Source organism: Emys orbicularis, chromosome 8 (assembly GCF_028017835.1).
Source record: "Emys orbicularis isolate rEmyOrb1 chromosome 8, rEmyOrb1.hap1, whole genome shotgun sequence".
In the NCBI taxonomy this organism is placed as follows: Eukaryota; Metazoa; Chordata; order Testudines; family Emydidae; genus Emys; species Emys orbicularis.
The window spans coordinates 108262441-108280712 of record NC_088690.1 but is presented as its reverse complement, the minus strand read 5'-3'; the positions used below and the strand labels follow the sequence as shown (position 1 = coordinate 108280712).

The following is an 18272-nucleotide window of genomic DNA, read 5'->3' as shown; positions in this document are numbered from 1 at the left end:
GCGCATGGGCTTTCCACTACCTTCGTATGCTCCCAAATTTGTGGGCCACCAGTGGCCAGGCCAGCCTCAATGTAAGTTAAAGCTGAGCTGCGCTAAGTTACACTAGCAGTAACTGCCCCCTAGGGGGCAGCATTCTAAGCCAGAGAACTGCGCTCTCAGGCCATGCCCCAAGTGCCTACAAACTCTTAACATGCATATTATATTAGTTCATATACTCAGTGTATCTCCTACATTCAATATTAATACTGAATCTGGCCCACTAAGATACAATCACAGAATCACAGAAATGTAGGGCTGGAAGTGACCTAAGAGGTCATCAAGTCTGGCCCCCAGCGCTGAGGCAGGACCAAGTAAACCTAGACCATCCCTGACAGGTGTTTGTCCAACCTGTTCTTAAAAAACCTCCAGTGATGGGGATTCCACAACCTCCCTTAGAAACCCATTCCAGAGCCTAACTACCCGTATAGTTAGAAAGTTTTTCCTAATATTTAACCTAAATCTCCCTTGCTGAAAATTAAGCCCATTACTTCTTGTCCTGCCTTCAGTGGACATGAAGAATAACTGAAACTCGGGTTTCTTCCTATTCTGCATGTGCTACTATTTTTCCCTTGCACAACCCATTGCATCTATACACTAGATAATTTCAGATGTGGGATTGTTTTTAAGGGGAAACAAGGATTAACATCGGGTCCTGGACAACATTCTCTCGCTCGGTAAGACAGGTTTTAATGTCTATGAGCTCTTGCTGAGCATGTCATGGGTGCCTCAATTGTTTCATTATCACTTTCCAAAGAGCTTGGGGGAATAGCGAGAAGAAAGGCAGATGCTGGAACAAGGTGTCTCAGTCTCCCTCTCTAACCCACAGGTGTCCTACGTTAAGGCCATAGACATCTGGATGGCGGTGTGCTTGCTGTTCGTGTTCTCAGCTCTTCTGGAGTATGCCGCGGTCAACTTTGTGTCCCGGCAGCACAAAGAGCTGCTCAGATTCAGAAGGAAGAGGAGGCACCACAAGGTAATACACAAGTCATGCAGAGCACAGCTGGTCCCAAGGAGTCCCCACCCTCTAGAACCTCAGAGGGTCACTCACATGGCCAGCTGGATCTAGCAAGTGGCGCTCAGGGAAGTCCTTTACATACAGTGAGATAGTGAGGAGGGGCAAGTATCAGAGCATATGGCCAGCTCTACTGCTTCTGGTTTCTCCTCCAATATTCAGCTTGCTCCCGGGGTGTACCAAACTCCTTTATTTTGTTTACGATGCCTGTTCAGGGATTTATGTCTAAAAAGACAGTTCTCCCAAGAGTGACTTCCACAGGGACTGATTTGGAAGTGCTGCTTGTTTTGATGTTTGGGGGCAGTGGGAAGGGGTCTATCATGGAATGGCATAACCTAGTGAGGCAGCTTACCATAGCGTGAAGGTAAGTGACACATTCATTGTATCTGCCACCTTGCCGAATAGCGCTACGTTCAGAAGCATCTGCTGCTCGGATTTACTGTGATGTTCCTCTCTAAAATACTCTTTAAAAAAAAAAAAAAAAACCTTTAAAATGTCCTTAGCCAAGCTCCATGCACGTTCCCCATGACTGAAATCAATCAGAACATGCCTGTGTTAGGTAGAAATCTACAGCCTGCACATTGGAAGCTTTGGAACCTTTCGGAATGTGCCCACAGCAGAGATGCTACGCCACAGAATGAACTAGAGAGAGAAATAGAACAGTAGATACAATTAGAGGCAAAGAAATATGAATAGTTGTCTCAGGCTGGCTCTAAATGCAGAGATGAATAGATACTAAAGAAGCTAAGCTTAATAAGCAGATAAAAGTCATCTCCTCCATGGCAGGTGCCTGGCCTCTCTTGAGAGAGAACAACTCAACAGTAGGTGATAAGGTCCTAGAGAGGAAGTGAGTAATTATTTCTGGAGGAGATCCCACCTTGATTACAGGTGTGCAAACAGAAGAGTCAAAATCAAACCAGATCTCACCTATGTAACTCAACCAAGTGTATGTCAGTGTCTAGAACAGAAGTCTCCACTGAAAGAGAATGGAACAGCATGGACTCTGATAAACGGTTGGTTGACTCGCTATGGTCATTAATAAGCAAGCAGTGCCCATCGGAGCCAGCTTCCACAATTTGTGTTAGCACCAATACCTGTCCAGATCAGCGTATTCGTGTAACTGTATGATTTCATGGCAGTGAACTTCATAAGTGTACGAGAAAAGAACAGAGGCCGTTCTGCCATTGGTGCACCATCTCATTCAGGAAATAAATCAGGGCACTTTACCTTCATCCCAGTTCCACGCATCATCCCCAGCAGTTAGCACAACCGTGTTCACCTTCCATTTTTGCTATGAACATTCTGGGAAGGGCGGCTGTTTCAGTGCCCCAGGACTGCTCTAGGGGTCAGTGTACAGCAGCTTACTAAGGGTTTGTAACTGCATTACAGCAATTACATTGCATGTGCACTAATCCCTAGCCTATAACCAGCTGGGATTTTGAACAGCTGCATACCTGCTAGGAAAGGGTAAGGCAAAGCTGCCTTCCATCTCCCCAGTGCTGGGGGATGATTTGGCTCAGGGCTGCTTTAATTTGTTTTGCCTGGAACAAGTTCCCTAGGGGCCACTCAGCCAGCCCAGGATCTGCAGCGTGCAGCATTCTCTGCACCCACCCGCTCAGCACTCACTGTACAGCTTGAGGCAGGGAGGAGGACAGCATAGCATGCAGCTGGCTCTGCCGGGTTGACATCACCCAGGGATTCCCCTCTATAAGGGGAATTCCCAGCTGCCCCTTACGGCTTTCCCACTGTGCAAAGTGGAAGGGAGCAGTCGCAGAGCCCAGGGATCTGACCCTCTAAAGAATGGGATTTATTTGTTTTCTGCTTTATCAGCCTGACTTGCTAGTGGTGCTGACCACTGCTTCAGACTGGGAGTGCCAGCCTTGCTCAGGGATCCCTGGCTTTAGCCCAGGGGACTTGCTATGCATAGACCGGAAGATTTAGCACTTGGCTGAACCACACCTCTGCCAGTCTGTTCTCTCCAGGAGGTTGTCTTACAGCACACCCCCCTCTCCAGCTCGCCCGTCCCTTACAGCAGAGGAAGACAGCCTATTAGACGAAGTGCCATGGGACTCTCCCAAGAATTGTAAACATTTACAAGGCATAGACAAGAATGTAGGACCCATCCCGTTACACTGAGCCAGGCACTGTCCTGTAGGGGGCTCCAAAGAGCAGTGGCATGAATGTAATGGAATGCCACAACTTCAGCGCAGAGCTCGGCAGAGGACTAAGATGCCCTTGTAAAAGTGCCCTCAATTAACTAGAGAGACAAGGTGGGCGAGGTAATAGCTTTTATTAGACCAACTTCTGTTGGTGAGAGGGACAAGCTTTTGAGCTACACGGAACTCTTCCTCGGGTCTGGCTCTGCAAAGCTTGTCTCTCTCACCAACAGAAGTTGGTCCAATAAAAGATACTACCTCACACCTTGTATCTCTTATATCCTGGGACCAACATGGCTACAACTGCAAACTTAATTAACTAGGACAATCAACTAAGAAGCAGTGGATTTTCAGCACCATACCTAAATCACTGGCCTATAGCAAGAGTTAATTTGTTATGAAGAATCACCCCAGAACTCTAGAAAAATAGGTCAAACCACGGAGAAACTGGACTTCTAGCTGCACAATGGTTCCGCACATGCCGGAGAAATTGTCACAATTTCAGGAGGCAGCATAGTCTAGTGGATAAGATGCCAGGAGACCTGGGTTTTGTTCACAGCTCTCTAACATCTAGACAACCAACTTCCCGCCCTGTGCTTTGGTTTCCCCATCTGCGAAATGGGTGATAATGCTTGCTCACTTTTGTAAAGCATTTTCAGAGCTCTGGATGAAGAATGTCATATAAATGCACAAAGACAAGTGCTCGATGGGCCATGGGAACCAACAGCAAAGCTCCCATTAACTTCAGTTGTGCACAATCAAGCCATGTCATTTAGACAAAACTAGCACATCCTGGTTCTGAGGGAGTGAGAACTGCCTGCTTAAAGCAGTCTGAGCTGCAGCCATCCAGCACGGGTGCCTCATTGTGCTTTTATCTCCTAGTGCAGATTCAAGCATCCCTTTTACTGAGCCGCGCTGCTGCATGCAGCTCGCTCTGCCGTACTGTTGACAAAATAATAATAAAAACTCTAGTTAGGTCATTTCAAAAGATCTGTTGGCCAGAGGTATTCAACCAAACGCAAGGCTGCTATTACAATCCCTGCCTAATCTCAGAGTAATTTTAATGGGAACAAAGCATAAATAAAAACATCCCCAGTAAGCGAGGGTTGCACGCTCATCAAAACTTGCGGTTGATTGCGTATATTCAAAGCACATTGTACAGCTGCTGGAGAACCTGATGGCTCTATCCCGGTGCCCTGACAGGTTCTGATCTCTTTCTTCTACGCACTGACATGTCACACTGAATGAAATAATGTATTAAAATGGGCAGCACTGAAGGAGCGATCAGATTGGCTGACGGGGACTTCAGCCCACTATGGCTGTACAGGTCAAAACTTCCTAGCCCCAGGGCCGTCCCTAGCTACTCGGGGGGGGGGGGGGGTGAGGGAGGGTGGGCAGGCCTCCACACAGGGAGGGGCTGGCCCCAGGCTTCTGTGGGGGGGGGGGCGGGGGGCTGGCTTGCAGGGCAGGGGGGAACTGCCCCCCAGCACTCACCGGCAGCGCAGCTGGTGCCGGGTCGCTGCACTTCCCACCGGTGAGTGCAGGCCCAGCCCTGCTGCAGTCCTCAGGGGAGTGGGGCTGGGGCTGGGGTGGGGCAGGGGCTTTGGGGAAGGGTTGGAGTGGGGGCGGGGCTTGGCCGGAGCAGGGGCGGGGCCATGGGGAAGAGGCGGTGCAGGGGCTGGAGCAGCACGCAGCTGGGCAGGGCACCAGGAAATGTGGTGCCCCAAATTCCTTGGTGCCCTACGCAGCTGCGTACTTTGCGTATGGGTAGGGACGGCCCTGGCTAGCCCCCTTGCCTCCCCTTCATATCATGTGACCAACATGCTCCAAGGTGCTTCAGTGATGTATTCTCATAGGTGAATCTAGACTCACCGGCTATATTCTATTCATTTTGATTTTCATTTTACTTAGTGGCCGATGTAAGTGGGCTAGACTTCCCTGTCTGCAATGGCACTTGCCCACAAAAAATTTCTTTCCGGATTTCAATTGTAATCCAGAGGTGAAAGTTAGCCAGTATGGGCCAGTACGGTGTACTGGTAAGAAAGTGGCCACCGGTACAGGGTGGTACATAGCTGACATTAAAGCGCTGCCACGTACCAGCAGGGCCGCTGACAGGGGGTGGGGAGCAAAAGGGGCAGTTGCCCCAGGGCCTGGCGATTTAAAAGGGCCCGAGGCTCCCGGCAGTGGCTGGGAGCCCCGGGCCCTTTAAATCACTGCCGGAGCCCCAGGCGGCGTGGGCCAGGCAGCGCTGAAGGGCTGACAGGGGGAGTCTGGCCCCAGCCCTGCCCCTTTCCTCCAAGGCCCCGCCCCTTCTGGGGGCCCAGAGTCCCCCCCTTGCCCAGGAGCCTGGCCGCTCTGCGTACCAGTAAGTCCTTTAAGTTACTTTCACCACGTTGTGCTCCTAAATTCATAACCCCCTCCCCCCAGCACGCACAAGTGTGAGAGACTCAACTATCCTGTAAAGCTGCCTGCAGACTTATACCCCCCGATACCTTCCATGTTAGAGTCCTTCCATAGGAACTAGAAGGTACAACTGACCTCACAAAGGGTCGAATATCTAGCCCATAAAATATGCAGTTAGTGATTAAACGAGCCACGTTTTCAGTCATGTTTTGTACCTGCGAAAAAGCATCTCTGCATGCCAGTCAGGTTGCTGAGCTCCCCACTACCCAAAGAGCACGTGCAACTCGGATGGAGGCACATTTCTAATGGTGTAAAAACTTGGCTATGCATTTCCACAAGTGTAAATCAAGGCCAGCAGCAGATAGAGAAGTTGGCTCAATCAATGTAAGAGGGACATTTTCATTCCATTACTATTTGCAATTTCACAATTTATATAGGGAGGCACTTTGTGAAATTCAGCGAGCGTGTGTGTGTAAGAGAGAGAGAGAGAGAGAGAAAGCTGGCCAATCAGGGAGCAGAAGCAATATCATATGACCAGTTACACACCACAAATAATGAACAGCAAACAGCCAAAGGCAACAAGTTGTGAACACCCCATACACCAGAGGTCCCCAAACTGGGGGGCACACCCCACTAGGGGGACATGGAGGAATGTTTTGGGGGGCGCAGCAGGGAGCGCCAGCCAGCCCCACTGTGCTCCCAGCTCTGCCCCGAGCCTCAGCCCCCGACCATGGCCCAGCTGTGCACCTGGCCCTGCTCCCAGCCCCGTCGTCAGCCCCTGGCTGCAACTCCATTCCCAGACCCAGACCCACTCCAGCTGCGGCCCCAGCCTTGGGCCCCTTACCCCTGTCCCTGCTCCCAGCCCTAGGGGGATGGGGGGCAGACAGGGGTAAGGGGGGGCACGACCCTGAAAATTTGGGGACCACTGCCATAGACTGACTGTCCAAGCCCCCTTTGGCAACTACGTACTATGGTGTGTGCAGCTTTAAAAACTGTGGTGACAATGCGGTTACTGCCCCTTCAAGGTCTAGAACATTCTGGTCTCACAGAGCACTATTGACTTTTCATCATTTGCTGGAGTTGGAGACTGAACAGGGTAATGCCAGCTTGATCCCTTTGTGGGTTTTATTCTTGTTGCTGCCATCCTCATTCAGTTAAAGTCATTTTAGTTCATTAAAAGGCCCGATTGGCTGATTTGGCCCTGGAGACATGGCGCTCCCCAATAAAGAATAAATTCGCAGAAAATCAAGACTGGCCCATGAATGATTCATAAAGAACAAAAAGGGCTAAATTTGCAGTGAATATTATTCACAATTATTTGATATATGTGTGTGTTTGTGTGTGTGTGTCCCTGCCTGACACACCTGTAGTGGAGATGGTAGTCAGGACTCCAAAGTTAAGACTGAGATGTGTCTTGCACCGTGCACCTGATTATTAGAGGAGGGGTCTGGTTTCTCAGCACCTCTGAAAATCAGGCATATGGTGTTTGTACTGCATGCTAGTTGCATTGAGATTTCTACTTCAGTCTTCATTGAGATGATGTAGGTGTAGGCCTGCACCTGTGGCTCATCAGGTACTTGATATCAGGGCCGGCTTTAGGCCAATTCCCCCGATTTCCTGGAATCGGGCCCCGCGCCTAAGAGGGCCCCGTGCCTTAGGTGCCTTTCTAATTTTTTTTACTCACCCGGTGGCACTCCGGGTCTTCGGCAGCACTTCGGCGGCGGGGGGTCCTTCACTCGCTCCAGGTCTTCGGCGGCATTTCGGCAGCGGGGGGGTCCTTCAATAAGTGAGTGAAGGACCCCCCCCCCCCTGCCGAAGTGCCACCGAAGACCCGGACCACCGCCGGGTATTCGAATCAGGCCCCGCAGTTCCTAAAGCCGTCCCGGCTTGATAGCTGCCTCACCTGCTCTTGGAGCACATCCCTAGCTGTGCTAACTGGCAGCCATGGGTTTCTTGCTTTGGTTCCCTGCCACCTGCTGGCAACAGTAGGAAGTAGTCGCCTATCTGCTGCAAAGGAGAACATGACGGTGCTGGCTCAGAGAAGCTCCATGACTTGAGAGAGGCACCGGGTCATGTGGAGGTTAAAAGTGGCCCCCACACTTCAGAAATCAGTCGCTCCAGTTTCTACTCAATGCTAATTGCTGATGCCTCATCTACCACGTAGATTAAAATAGCAAAATCCACTTGCTGGCTGATAAACCACGTTTCCCAGGGTCTCCATAATTTAAATCTGCCTAGTAAACAAATTGGATTGGGGGGGGGGGGGTACTAAAATGGTAGAAATAATAATTCTATGAACTAGTCACTTCCTTTTCTCTTGGTTCTAATTAAGGCCAATGTTACCCAGGCACAGAAATGCCCAAGGGGGTGGCACACAGAGATTTTAATGGGCTCTGCAGAGAGTCGGGATGTGTTTCATGAAGGGTTATCCCTGCGACAAGCTCAGCCTCGGGCGGGTTTCTGCTGCTCACTGTCTCCCAGATTCACTCATTCCGCGTGTTCCTGGTTTGTGTGTGATGTTGGCTCAGCTCTTCACTTCCTCCCTCCGTCTCTCCCCCTGCCTGATGGAGGGACAGATAGGGACAAGGGGAGGCACCACCACGATTCAGGAATCCCGGTCTTCAAAAGTATCAACAGAACTTCCCAAAGCAAACATGGAGAATGCTTGTGCTTCGGGCAGAGTATCTCGCAAGGTGTACATACAGCAACTAGCATAACGCAGCCCTGATATCAGCTGGGGCCTCTAGGCTTTAATATAAATGACGGTGAGCCAGACCCTGATGTTCTGACTCAATGCCCAATTCAGATCCCACCGCAGTGTCGCACTAGTGTACCGCCACCCACTCCGGTGGGGCTCCTCCTGATATACACCAGGGTAAGTGAGAGGAGAATTCGGCCTTTACACTGGCAAAACTCCCAGCACTTCAGCAAACCCTCCCAACTGAAATCAAAGGCTGATTTAGAACAGAGCATTTGGCCTCAGCATACCTGAGTTGATTCTCATTAAGGTCGATCCTTATTCAGTCCCTTGTTACTCCCATTGACTTCAGGAAGAAGTTTACCCCACTGGAAACAGAAGGATTTGGCCCTGAAAACCTGCATTGCTAGGCCCCTATCACGCAGGCCTGTTCACTCCCACTATAGTTGCCAATTTGGGTTGGACGTACTCCTGGAGGATTCATCACATGACAATCTTTCATTAAAGATTAATCTTTCATTCCTGGAGACTCCAGGACAATCCTGGAGGGTTGGCAACCCTAACTCCGATGGATTTCAGCATCAACTGACCAGGGCTTAATCTGCAGCAAGGGCGATATGGGTTAGATGTGAGGAAAAACTTAAGAGTTAAAGCAGGCGTCCAAGGGAGGTTGTGGAATCCCCATCATTGGTTGGAGAAACACCTGTCAGAGATGCTCTAGGTTTACTGGGTCCTGCCTCAGTGCCAGAGGCTGGACTAGATGACCTCTCGAGCCCTTCCAGCCTGACATTTCTCTGATTCAAGGTGCCTTGCCCTCTGCTCATCTTCCTGACCCCAGCACAGAGCCATGTGGGTGGAGGCTCCTTGGAATCGACATCAGGGGGCAGGCAATGGGAAAGTTTCCTTCATCTCGGATTACTTCCGTCTGGGAACAACGTGCATGGTACCGAGGAGGTTTCTCATCTCCTCTCAGAGCTGGACATTCAGGAGCTTTGGGCCCTATAGGAGATATCTAGGACCACTGCAGAAAGCAGTACAGTGATGGAGAGGGGCTCACTGGTATGGCAGGAAGTGGAGTATCGAGGAAGGGAATGCGGCTGCAGAGAACCCAGCCCTGAGACAAAAGAGGAAGGATGGGCCTGTGATTAGAGTGCTAGCCTGGGACTTGGTGGAGATGGGCTGAATTCCCAACTTGGGGCAAGCTATTGTGTGTCTCAGTTCCCCATCTGTAAAATGGAGGCGATAAGTAGGCATTCAGATACTATAGCAAGGGGAGCCATACAAATAGACACCCCCAGGAGGAGGGGAGGGGAGGGGATGTTGGTGAGGGCCTACAGAAGGAACCCAGTGAGGGACGGGGACTAGGTACATCATGTCAGTAAGTCGGACCCCTCCCCAGCTTGCTAAGCTTGTCTAAAAAATAAAAGCAAGGCTTTATTTTATTTTTTGCTCAGCTGTGCTGACGTGCTCTTGGCTCCACTTTGTAGTTACCCAGCTGTGAGTGTGTAATTCACCCATGCCGTGCAGCTACACGCCCAAGGTAGGGGCCATCCATAAAAGACACTCTGCAAAGAAGGACTGACGGGGGAGGGGAGGGGGCACATGTTTAGAAAGATCAGGGAGGACTTGGAATTGGCTGGTGCCACATCACTGCACTTTTATAGATTCAGTCCCTTTAAAGCACTACCGGGAGAGGATGCATTTCTTCAGAGATTAGGGCAGAAGTTACATGGACTTGCCGGCTGACTGTTGGATTTTGAGCATCATTAGTAGCATGGCCTAGTGGATAGTACACATAACCAGGAGTCAAGAGACCTTGATTTCTATTCCTGACTCAGCAACTGATTCGCTGTATTACCTTCGGCAAGTCACTGCACGGCTCACTTTCCCCATCTGGGAAATGGGGCCAACACCTTCCTTTGTAAAGCACTTTGCGGTGCAGATAAAAGGAGTGACACCTAAGGACACAGTATTGTTATTTAGGCATTGGATTGTGCAGCGCAGACTCTTGAGCGAGCAAGTCGCCTAGCACTAAATGTCAGCACACTACTGAATTGCAGGTGGGATGACTATTTCCTTAAATGGGGAGGAGATGAAACCATGTCGACATCTTTCCCGAGAAAGAGGGGAATCAGGGCCACAATGAGACTTAGAGGAACAGATAAAGAAATGGAAGGTGGGCTCGTTGCTAATTCCAGAACACCTGCAGAGATCTTTTCATGGACGGCCCTTGACACTGCCAAGTCCATGTAACTCCATAGGAATTCTCATGTTGCGGCTCTTACTATACGAGTTACATGGAGCCCGCTCCTTCTGGGCAAGCCGAAAAAGAAGGTATGGGGGGAGGAGGGCAGAAGCAAAACAGGGGATGTGTTGGGGGAAAAAACTCACAAAAAACCCAATGACTAGCCTTAAGGAAAGAGAAGTCAATCCCATTTTCCAACTGCAGCTGGATCCCCTGATTTGCATCTGTGCATAATACAGAGAGCACCCCTCTATAAGGCTGGTCTCCTAAGACAAAGGGCTTGTCCAATACATCAAGGAAGCTGTGTCCACCAGTGGAGTTGAAGGCCATCAGTGGAGAGCCTTATAGCAAGGGTGCATTGTCTCCATCTTATTTTAAGTAGAGCCCTATGATGAATCTGTTTCAGGAGGACGAAGCCGGAGAAGGCAGATTCAACTTCTCTGCCTATGGGATGGGCCCTGCCTGCCTGCAAGCCAAGGACGGCATCTCGGTCAAAGGAGCCAACAACAACAACACGGCCAACACGGCCCCGGCCGCCTGCAGGTCTCCCGACGAGATGCGCAAGCTCTTCATCCAGCGAGCCAAGAAGATCGACAAGATCTCGCGCATCGGCTTCCCCATGGCTTTCCTCATCTTCAACATTTTCTACTGGATTATCTACAAGATCGTCCGCAGGGAGGACGTGCACAACCAGTGAGCAGGGCCGCCCGGAGAGGAAAGCCAAACGGGATGAGAGGGGAGAAAGCAATCCTCTATACCCATGTGCAATAGCAATGCAGCAATGCATGAATTTAAGAATGTGGCAATATCTACTTTAAAATAAATGGGGGTGGGGGGGACTTTTAAATATACAAACTGAGGATTACCAGGGGCTGGGGAAGGAAGTTTTCCAAAACTTGAATTGGGGGATTGCTGAGGGCTAGGCGTTTTACAGCATAGGAAGGTTCGGATTGCTACAGCGGCAGTCCAAGCAGTGTAATATATTAAATATATATTCATGCTTAATTATAATGCAAAAAAAAAAACCCCTTTTTTTAGCCTATTAACAGCTTAAATTCTAAAGCCACTGGAATGATTCATGATTCCATGTGCAGAAGATATTGCAATGATGCTTAAATCTGATTTTTGCTATATAAAGGCCATACCAGTTTCCAGCCAAGCACGCAAAAAAAAAAAAAAAAAAAAAAAAAAACCCACACACATACATACAAGAGAGTCATTTATGCTTCCCTAGGTTTGGTGTCTGTGTTTTCAAGTTGGGATGGATTGGGGGAACTTTAAGGAAGAGGCTGTGGGTCATTCTTTTGGCCAAGGATTTGAAAATCAAATATTTTGTCTCTCTTAGTTAAAGCAAATATAGTCCCCATCCCCTTTAGAGACTAACCCAATGAGAAATCTGAAAACATGAGGGCATTAGAAAGGGCGAGAAGGTGCTGTCCTTTTCAGCAAACCAAAAGAATGACAATCTCAAGAGGCAGAAATTACCCTTAGCACAAGTAACAAAATGGTTTTAAAACAGCATTTGTGTTTCAACCGTATTTGTTTGGGACGGGGGGTGGAGGGAGAATGGGAAAAACAAATAGCAATTGTGTTTCAATAGAGCTTTAAAAAAAATCCATGTGTTCTAATGCTGCACCCCTCATAGTGAGGAAGAAGATAGAGAAATAAGTGGAATTGAGTTGTATTGGTACAGGCTGGGGTGGGGAGGAGGGTGGTAACTGTACAGAAAGGGCGGTCGTTATTTTCTGGCATTGCATAGCAGTAATAATAATATTGAGACTGGGTTGATGGCCCAACTATATTTTTGTAACTTTTTAGTGATGCATTTAGCTTTGATGTCCAAGGAAAGAGGAACAAGGCTTCTTTTCCCTCTATTGTTTGGTGGGTGGATCCGGTCCCCCTGGGAGCCCCGAGGAAGCCAAGCAGATGAGGAGAAGGGAAGGCCATTAACATTTACATGGGGTGGGAAGGGGGCTTGCAGGAGGCAGGCATCCGAAAAAGGGACGGGAACGCTGGCAGATAGGCAGGGGGGCTGCCCTTCAGGCAAGCTTGTGATGCAGGCGTAATGTCGGTGTTAGGGGTAGGGATGGGGCATTTCATACAGCTCTGTTGCTGGCATTTCAAAGACAGGCTGAGGAGCAGTGCAGGTGAGCACAATAGTTGCTGTCCTATCCCTGTCTTTGGGGCCATCTTCGATCCAGTAGCCAGGCTGCCGAGCTGCCATGGCTGTATCTTTTTATTATTATTATTATTATTTATTTGCGCTCTTTAGTGTGTCAGGTGAAAAGCGAAGCCGCGAACGGGAAAGAAGAGACAATCAGTTGGCACGGAAGCACCCGGGCTGGGTCTTGATTGCTATGTAGAGACCCAGGATGCTGAACTAAGGGAGCCAAATCAGAGGTGCCTCGGGAGGTTTCCAACACCCCTGCTCAGGATTTGCCTTTCAGCAGCTGGAAACAACTGGCTTGGGGCAGGACTGATCCATTTCTATCCATTTAGGAGGCAGGCGTTTGATTTCAGGAGTTGCATCGCTACCTGTGATACAAGGCAACGCTAAGCAAAATGCCAGCCCGTTTTATACAGGTCTACTGGACCAGGGATGGACTAGAGAGCGCCTCTCGCCTCGGACACCAACTCGGATCTGACCCAGGTCAGTTGCAACCAGCCATCCGATGGGAGAGCGGTGAAAGGGTTTGGTGGGCTCAGTTCAGCTCCCAGTCCACAAGCCCATGTCACAACTGCCAGTCTTAGAGTAGAGAGGCCAAGGGTGGAGGCTGAACGCCACTCTAGCATAGACCAGATGCACCTTGGGAAGGGGAGGGAGGAGGGTGGGGAAAGCTTGCCCATGGCTGCCCAGGCGCTACGGGTTCTGTGGACAGACATCAGTCTGCAGGGGTGCCGGGCCAGCCCCTTTCACCAGCACTAAATGCACTTTATTTAAAAATAGAAGAAAAAAAGGCAAAAAAAAAAAAAAAGTGTGTCTGTTGCACAGAATAGGGCAAAATGCAGTATTTTCTAACGCCTTGGCAAGAGGTACCGCTTAGCTTCAGGGGCTCGTTATCATTGCTGGGGTGGGGACCAGGAGTGAAATCCCAGCCCCCTTCCAGTCTCCTCCCTCCACTCAAGCAGCATAAATCTTGTACGTTGAGGATTTTGTTCTTCTGTCGCCGGGTAACAGAGCGTTCCCAGGAAGGGAGAAGTCACTGGAATACAAAGCAGTCGGGCAGAGCCGATGTTTAATCTGAAGATGACTTTGAGTCTTGGCTGGGGACCGAGACTGCTGCTGGCTTGAGTTTGCTTGTTGAATTATTGAACCTTCTGCGGCATGAATGGCCTGTTGTGCCAGCTGTGTGCCGGGGAATTGCTCTCAACAGCTTGTCATGACCTGAAGTGAATGAGCAGATTGGGGGAATTTCCTACCTGTCTGCCACCAGGGCAGACTCTGCAGCTAACACGCCCCATACCCCCACGTGTTCCCCTTGAGGAGCCCAGGGAAAAGCCCTGCCTGCATTTGTCTGTCTTTGGTCATGTGAAATGGATTCTGGATCCATCCTTGGCACTAACATTTTGGATCCTGACCATTAAATAATGATTTTTCCCTTCCCTTTCCAAATTCTGATTCAGACTCCTAGTTTGGGCTAAGTTCATCTCAGTTGCAACTCCACTGACTTCAAGGGAACTACAGGGAGGGGTCAGCTGTAGGGAGAGTTCCCATCTGCACATTTCTTTCTGCTGAACCACGATGACAGCTGAGCTGTTATGAGTAGTGGCCATTAGATGATTAACAAACCACACGTATCGATATTCAATACTAGGGAATCTCGAGCCTACTTTGTTACATCCTTTTTTGCTTTTGTTTCAATTCATCCCATGTACAGAGCATGATGGGGGGGGGAGGGGACCCGGGTCTGACAAGAGCCAAGAAAACATGCTTCTGGTTAACTGGATTCTGATCCAGCTTAGAGAAGGGCACTGAGCAAAAACAACCCTGAAACTTTGGGGAAGTTCAGCTCCAGATCTGAACCCAGGGCCAAATTTGCAGCTCACGTTCATCTGTCATCTCCAGTCCTGTCTAGTTTGGGATGTTGGAAGAGAATAGGAGACATATGTCCTGATCCTGAAACACCCTGAATGCAGGCAGACGGCTGCACCTGCATGGAGCCCCACTGACTCGAACAGGGCTCCATGGGGCCATATAGATCCACTCAGATGGAGCACCTTGTAGGGCTGGGGCCAAACTGGGAGAGATTGGCAACTAAATTCTGGACCCAGTTACTGTGGTGCTAAAGTCAAGTTTTGCCATTCAGTGTAAACACGATGAGGTCTCTGTCATTTCCTCCCCATTACATAGCTAGTTAATATTTATGTGATATCTCAGGCTAAGGGCTTGTCTATCTACATGGGAAACTGACCAGCAGAAATACAGCAGTATAATCAGACCACTGAATATAGTTCTGCTGGTCACATTCCACATATGGAAGAGCCCTTAGTTTTTTCTACAGTTCTCATTCTTGTAGTACCCAAACACTGACAACTATGGAAGGTTTCACACAGTATGTTTCTACATACAGTATTTACCCCGTATATACTAAAAGAAACTGCCTGCTCTCCAAAGTATACTGCTTTATTATTGCCAGCAATACTATTTATTAGCAACAACCTACAGGTTTCCCTATTTGCACTGTAGGTTCCTGCCATATCTGAATCATATCATTACTGTAGCAGTTAATCCTTTATGGAAATTGGGCTCAGAAGGTGGTTTTAAGGGCAAATCATAATATTATGTAATGGCAAGAAAAACAAAGAGTGATCTGGGGGTAAATTTTTCAAATGAGACTTAGGCACCTAAATCCCTTTTGAAAATGGGACGTAGCCAAATCACTAAGGCACTTTTGAAAATTTTTACCCCTTGTTACCCATTGTTTCTTCCAGACGTGGCTGAAACAGTATAACCACATGATCAGGAATTAATGTTCTCACATGTAAACATGACCATTGAATGGGAAAAATAATAGTAATATACACAGTGGTAGTAATATAGATTTTCATTTTTCCTTACTAATTTTTTTTTAAGTTATAATTCACAATCAAAGTCAGTTTCGGGTCTTAATCCTGCTTCAAGGAAATCGGCAAGAGTTGCAGCTGTACCTTATGGTGCTGCGTAATTCGGTAAACGTGCTTGATCCTGCAAGATGCTGAGCATTCTGACCTCAGATCCAGCAAAGGCACGTGCTGACCTTTAAGCCTGTGAGCAGATCCATTGATCTCAATGGAAGTACTCATGTGCTTTACGTTAAGTTTGTGTTTGAAAGCTTTGCTGAATCGGGGCCAGCATGGTCAGCTCCCTGTGGGCTCAAAGCCTGAGACCACTGACAACTTTGAAAGTTCTTCTGCCAACAGAAAATAAGTGATTTACGTGTCAAACTTTTTTTCCCCCCACATAGTGCTGCTTGAGCCTTGTCAATTTCAAGGCAGAGCCAGGGTGGCTCAATTTAGAATGGTCATTGTGTCTTATTTATAGTCCCAGGGATCCTACAGGTTCTTAAAGTTGGTGGCAAAGATTCCACGCATTTCAAAATTATTATTTTTTAAAAAGAACTTTTAGGAGAAAAGGTTTCACTAGGTTAAAAAAATGACTATTTTTCATAGAGATTATAAAATCATATTTTTGTAATTCTCGAACCTACTTGATGAAAATGTAGGGATCAACTGGAATCAGACCAGGGGTCCATCTACTGCAGTGTTCTGACCCTGGCAGTGGCCAGTGCCAGATGCTTCAGAGGAAGGTGCAAGAAACCCTGTAGTAGGCAGTTATGGGACATAACCTGTCCATCAGCAGAATACTGTAGTGCATATTCCCAGGAAACACAGTTGTAAAGGCCACAGACCCACTGCCGAAAGCACTCTTAGTTAGTTCATAGAATCATAGAATATCAGGGTTGGAAGGGACCTCAGGAGGTCATCTAGTCCAACCCCCTGCTCAAAGCAGGACCAATCCCCAACTAACTCATCCCAGCCAGGGCTTTGTCAAGCCGGGCCTTAAAAACCTCTAAGGATGGAGATTCCACCACCTCCCTAGTAACCCATTCCAGTGTTTCACCACCCTCCTAGTGAAAAAGTTTTTCCTAATATCCAACCTAAACCTCCCCCACTGCAACTTGAGACCATTACTCCTTGTTCGGTTGGGAAGCTGTGTGTCCCACCATGCCTTTATGAATGCAAACCCTTTCTTCTTTGAGGGCCCAGTCCTGCTCCCATTTCAGTCCATTGCAAAACACCCACGCAGCTCAATAGGAGAAGGATTAGGCTCTCATCCCTTGGCTTACAGGAAGCATTTAGTAGTCTCTTGTTCCCGTGAGGAAGCTTTTTAAACTGTGCTTGTTGGTGGAAAGAAGCTCCAACGCTGTTCCTCTTTCTGAATAGGTTTCTACCATTTTTTTTATAGAGGCACTTCATTAGTTAAAGAGATAATTAAGGTACTTGATCATTCTTGAGGGCATTAAGATTAGCACCAAAGAGGAAATTAGCATGCAATAATTTTAGGATCATTAAGGTTTCCTCTGATACCAGCCAAGGCCATTACCCGTCTCTCTTTCCCTCCCCTTTCTCTCACTAATGATCAGTACTACCTTCATTGCTTAGGTTTATGCATCTCATTTTCTCAAACTAATCTATACCAGAAGGCTGTTACTTATTCCTGGGGGTCTGCAAAGTGACTTTGGTTCCTCTGTTTCACCGCTACAATTTTTCCATCAGAACACTAGATCCCACAGTCAGCATAAAGATAAAGCAAAGCCACACACAAAAAAATTACATTGCTTGTAAGAAAAAAACAACCTCTGATGGAAATTATATTCTGCAGAATCCCATTAAACAGCTTCAAACCAGCCTCAGATAACTAATGTGGGAATGAAAAGCGCTTGCTTAGTGCATATTCAGAGAATAATGGCTTTTTTAAGAGTGCCCTTTTCATGGCATGGCTTTTATTGACCCTTCTCTCGTCTCCCAGAACTGTTTTAGTGCATGTCTGTAAATCACAGGGTTCGAGCTTTACATCTTAAAATGCAATTAAACAAGACACTCAGTGGAGAAAAGAGAGATCATCAGTGCAGGATCACCCCTCCCCTGCTCAATCGCTGGTTGTGCCATGGGCTACGCTCAAACTCACTGTTCCCTTTTAGGAATCATCCCCTCTCCCTCTTCCCCCACACCTGCCTCAGACCCTAGATGTGCAAAGGGTCAGGACCAATCTCTCACTACCAAAGCAGATCTTTCTCTCTCTTTCACCTGACCCCCACCCCAAACACCGTCCTTGCCAGAGATGAATGGCTGCAGACAGAGCCCTCCAAGATGACCCCTTTCATGAGGACCCAAACCCTGCAGAATGCCTCATAAGGGCCCTCCCAGCTCCTAGGAGCCCAGGGCATAAGTATAGGATCCAAACTCAGATTCCTCTACCAGCCAGCCCACTGACTGTCCAGCTATCAAGTAATTCAACACCGCATAGGCCCATCGGCTCACTTTAGAAGACAGTCTCCCCACAACAGAGGCTCTGTCACAGGGGCAGCTGGGGCATTGCCCAGCACAGGAACATGAGAGAATATAATGTGCCTTCATCCCCCAGAATGAGCCATGCAGAGCTACTGATTTAAGGGAACAGCTGGAGGATCAGCATTCGGGCGGGGCCGCAGGGGTGCAGTCCCTTTTCATTAAGGAACA

General features: G+C 48.4%; 1 protein-coding gene across 1 annotated transcript in view; it reads left to right on the top strand.

The window, feature by feature from the left end:
• GLRA1 (glycine receptor alpha 1) overlaps window positions 1-11250 on the top strand; it is a 42138-nt gene extending 30888 nt beyond the window's left edge. The window contains exons 7-8 of the mRNA XM_065409996.1: window positions 866-1012; window positions 10960-11250. Coding sequence (XP_065266068.1) covers window positions 866-1012; window positions 10960-11250 — 438 coding nt within the window. The remainder of the gene's footprint in view (window positions 1-865; window positions 1013-10959) is intronic.
• The last annotated feature ends 7022 nt before the right edge of the window (window positions 11251-18272 follow it).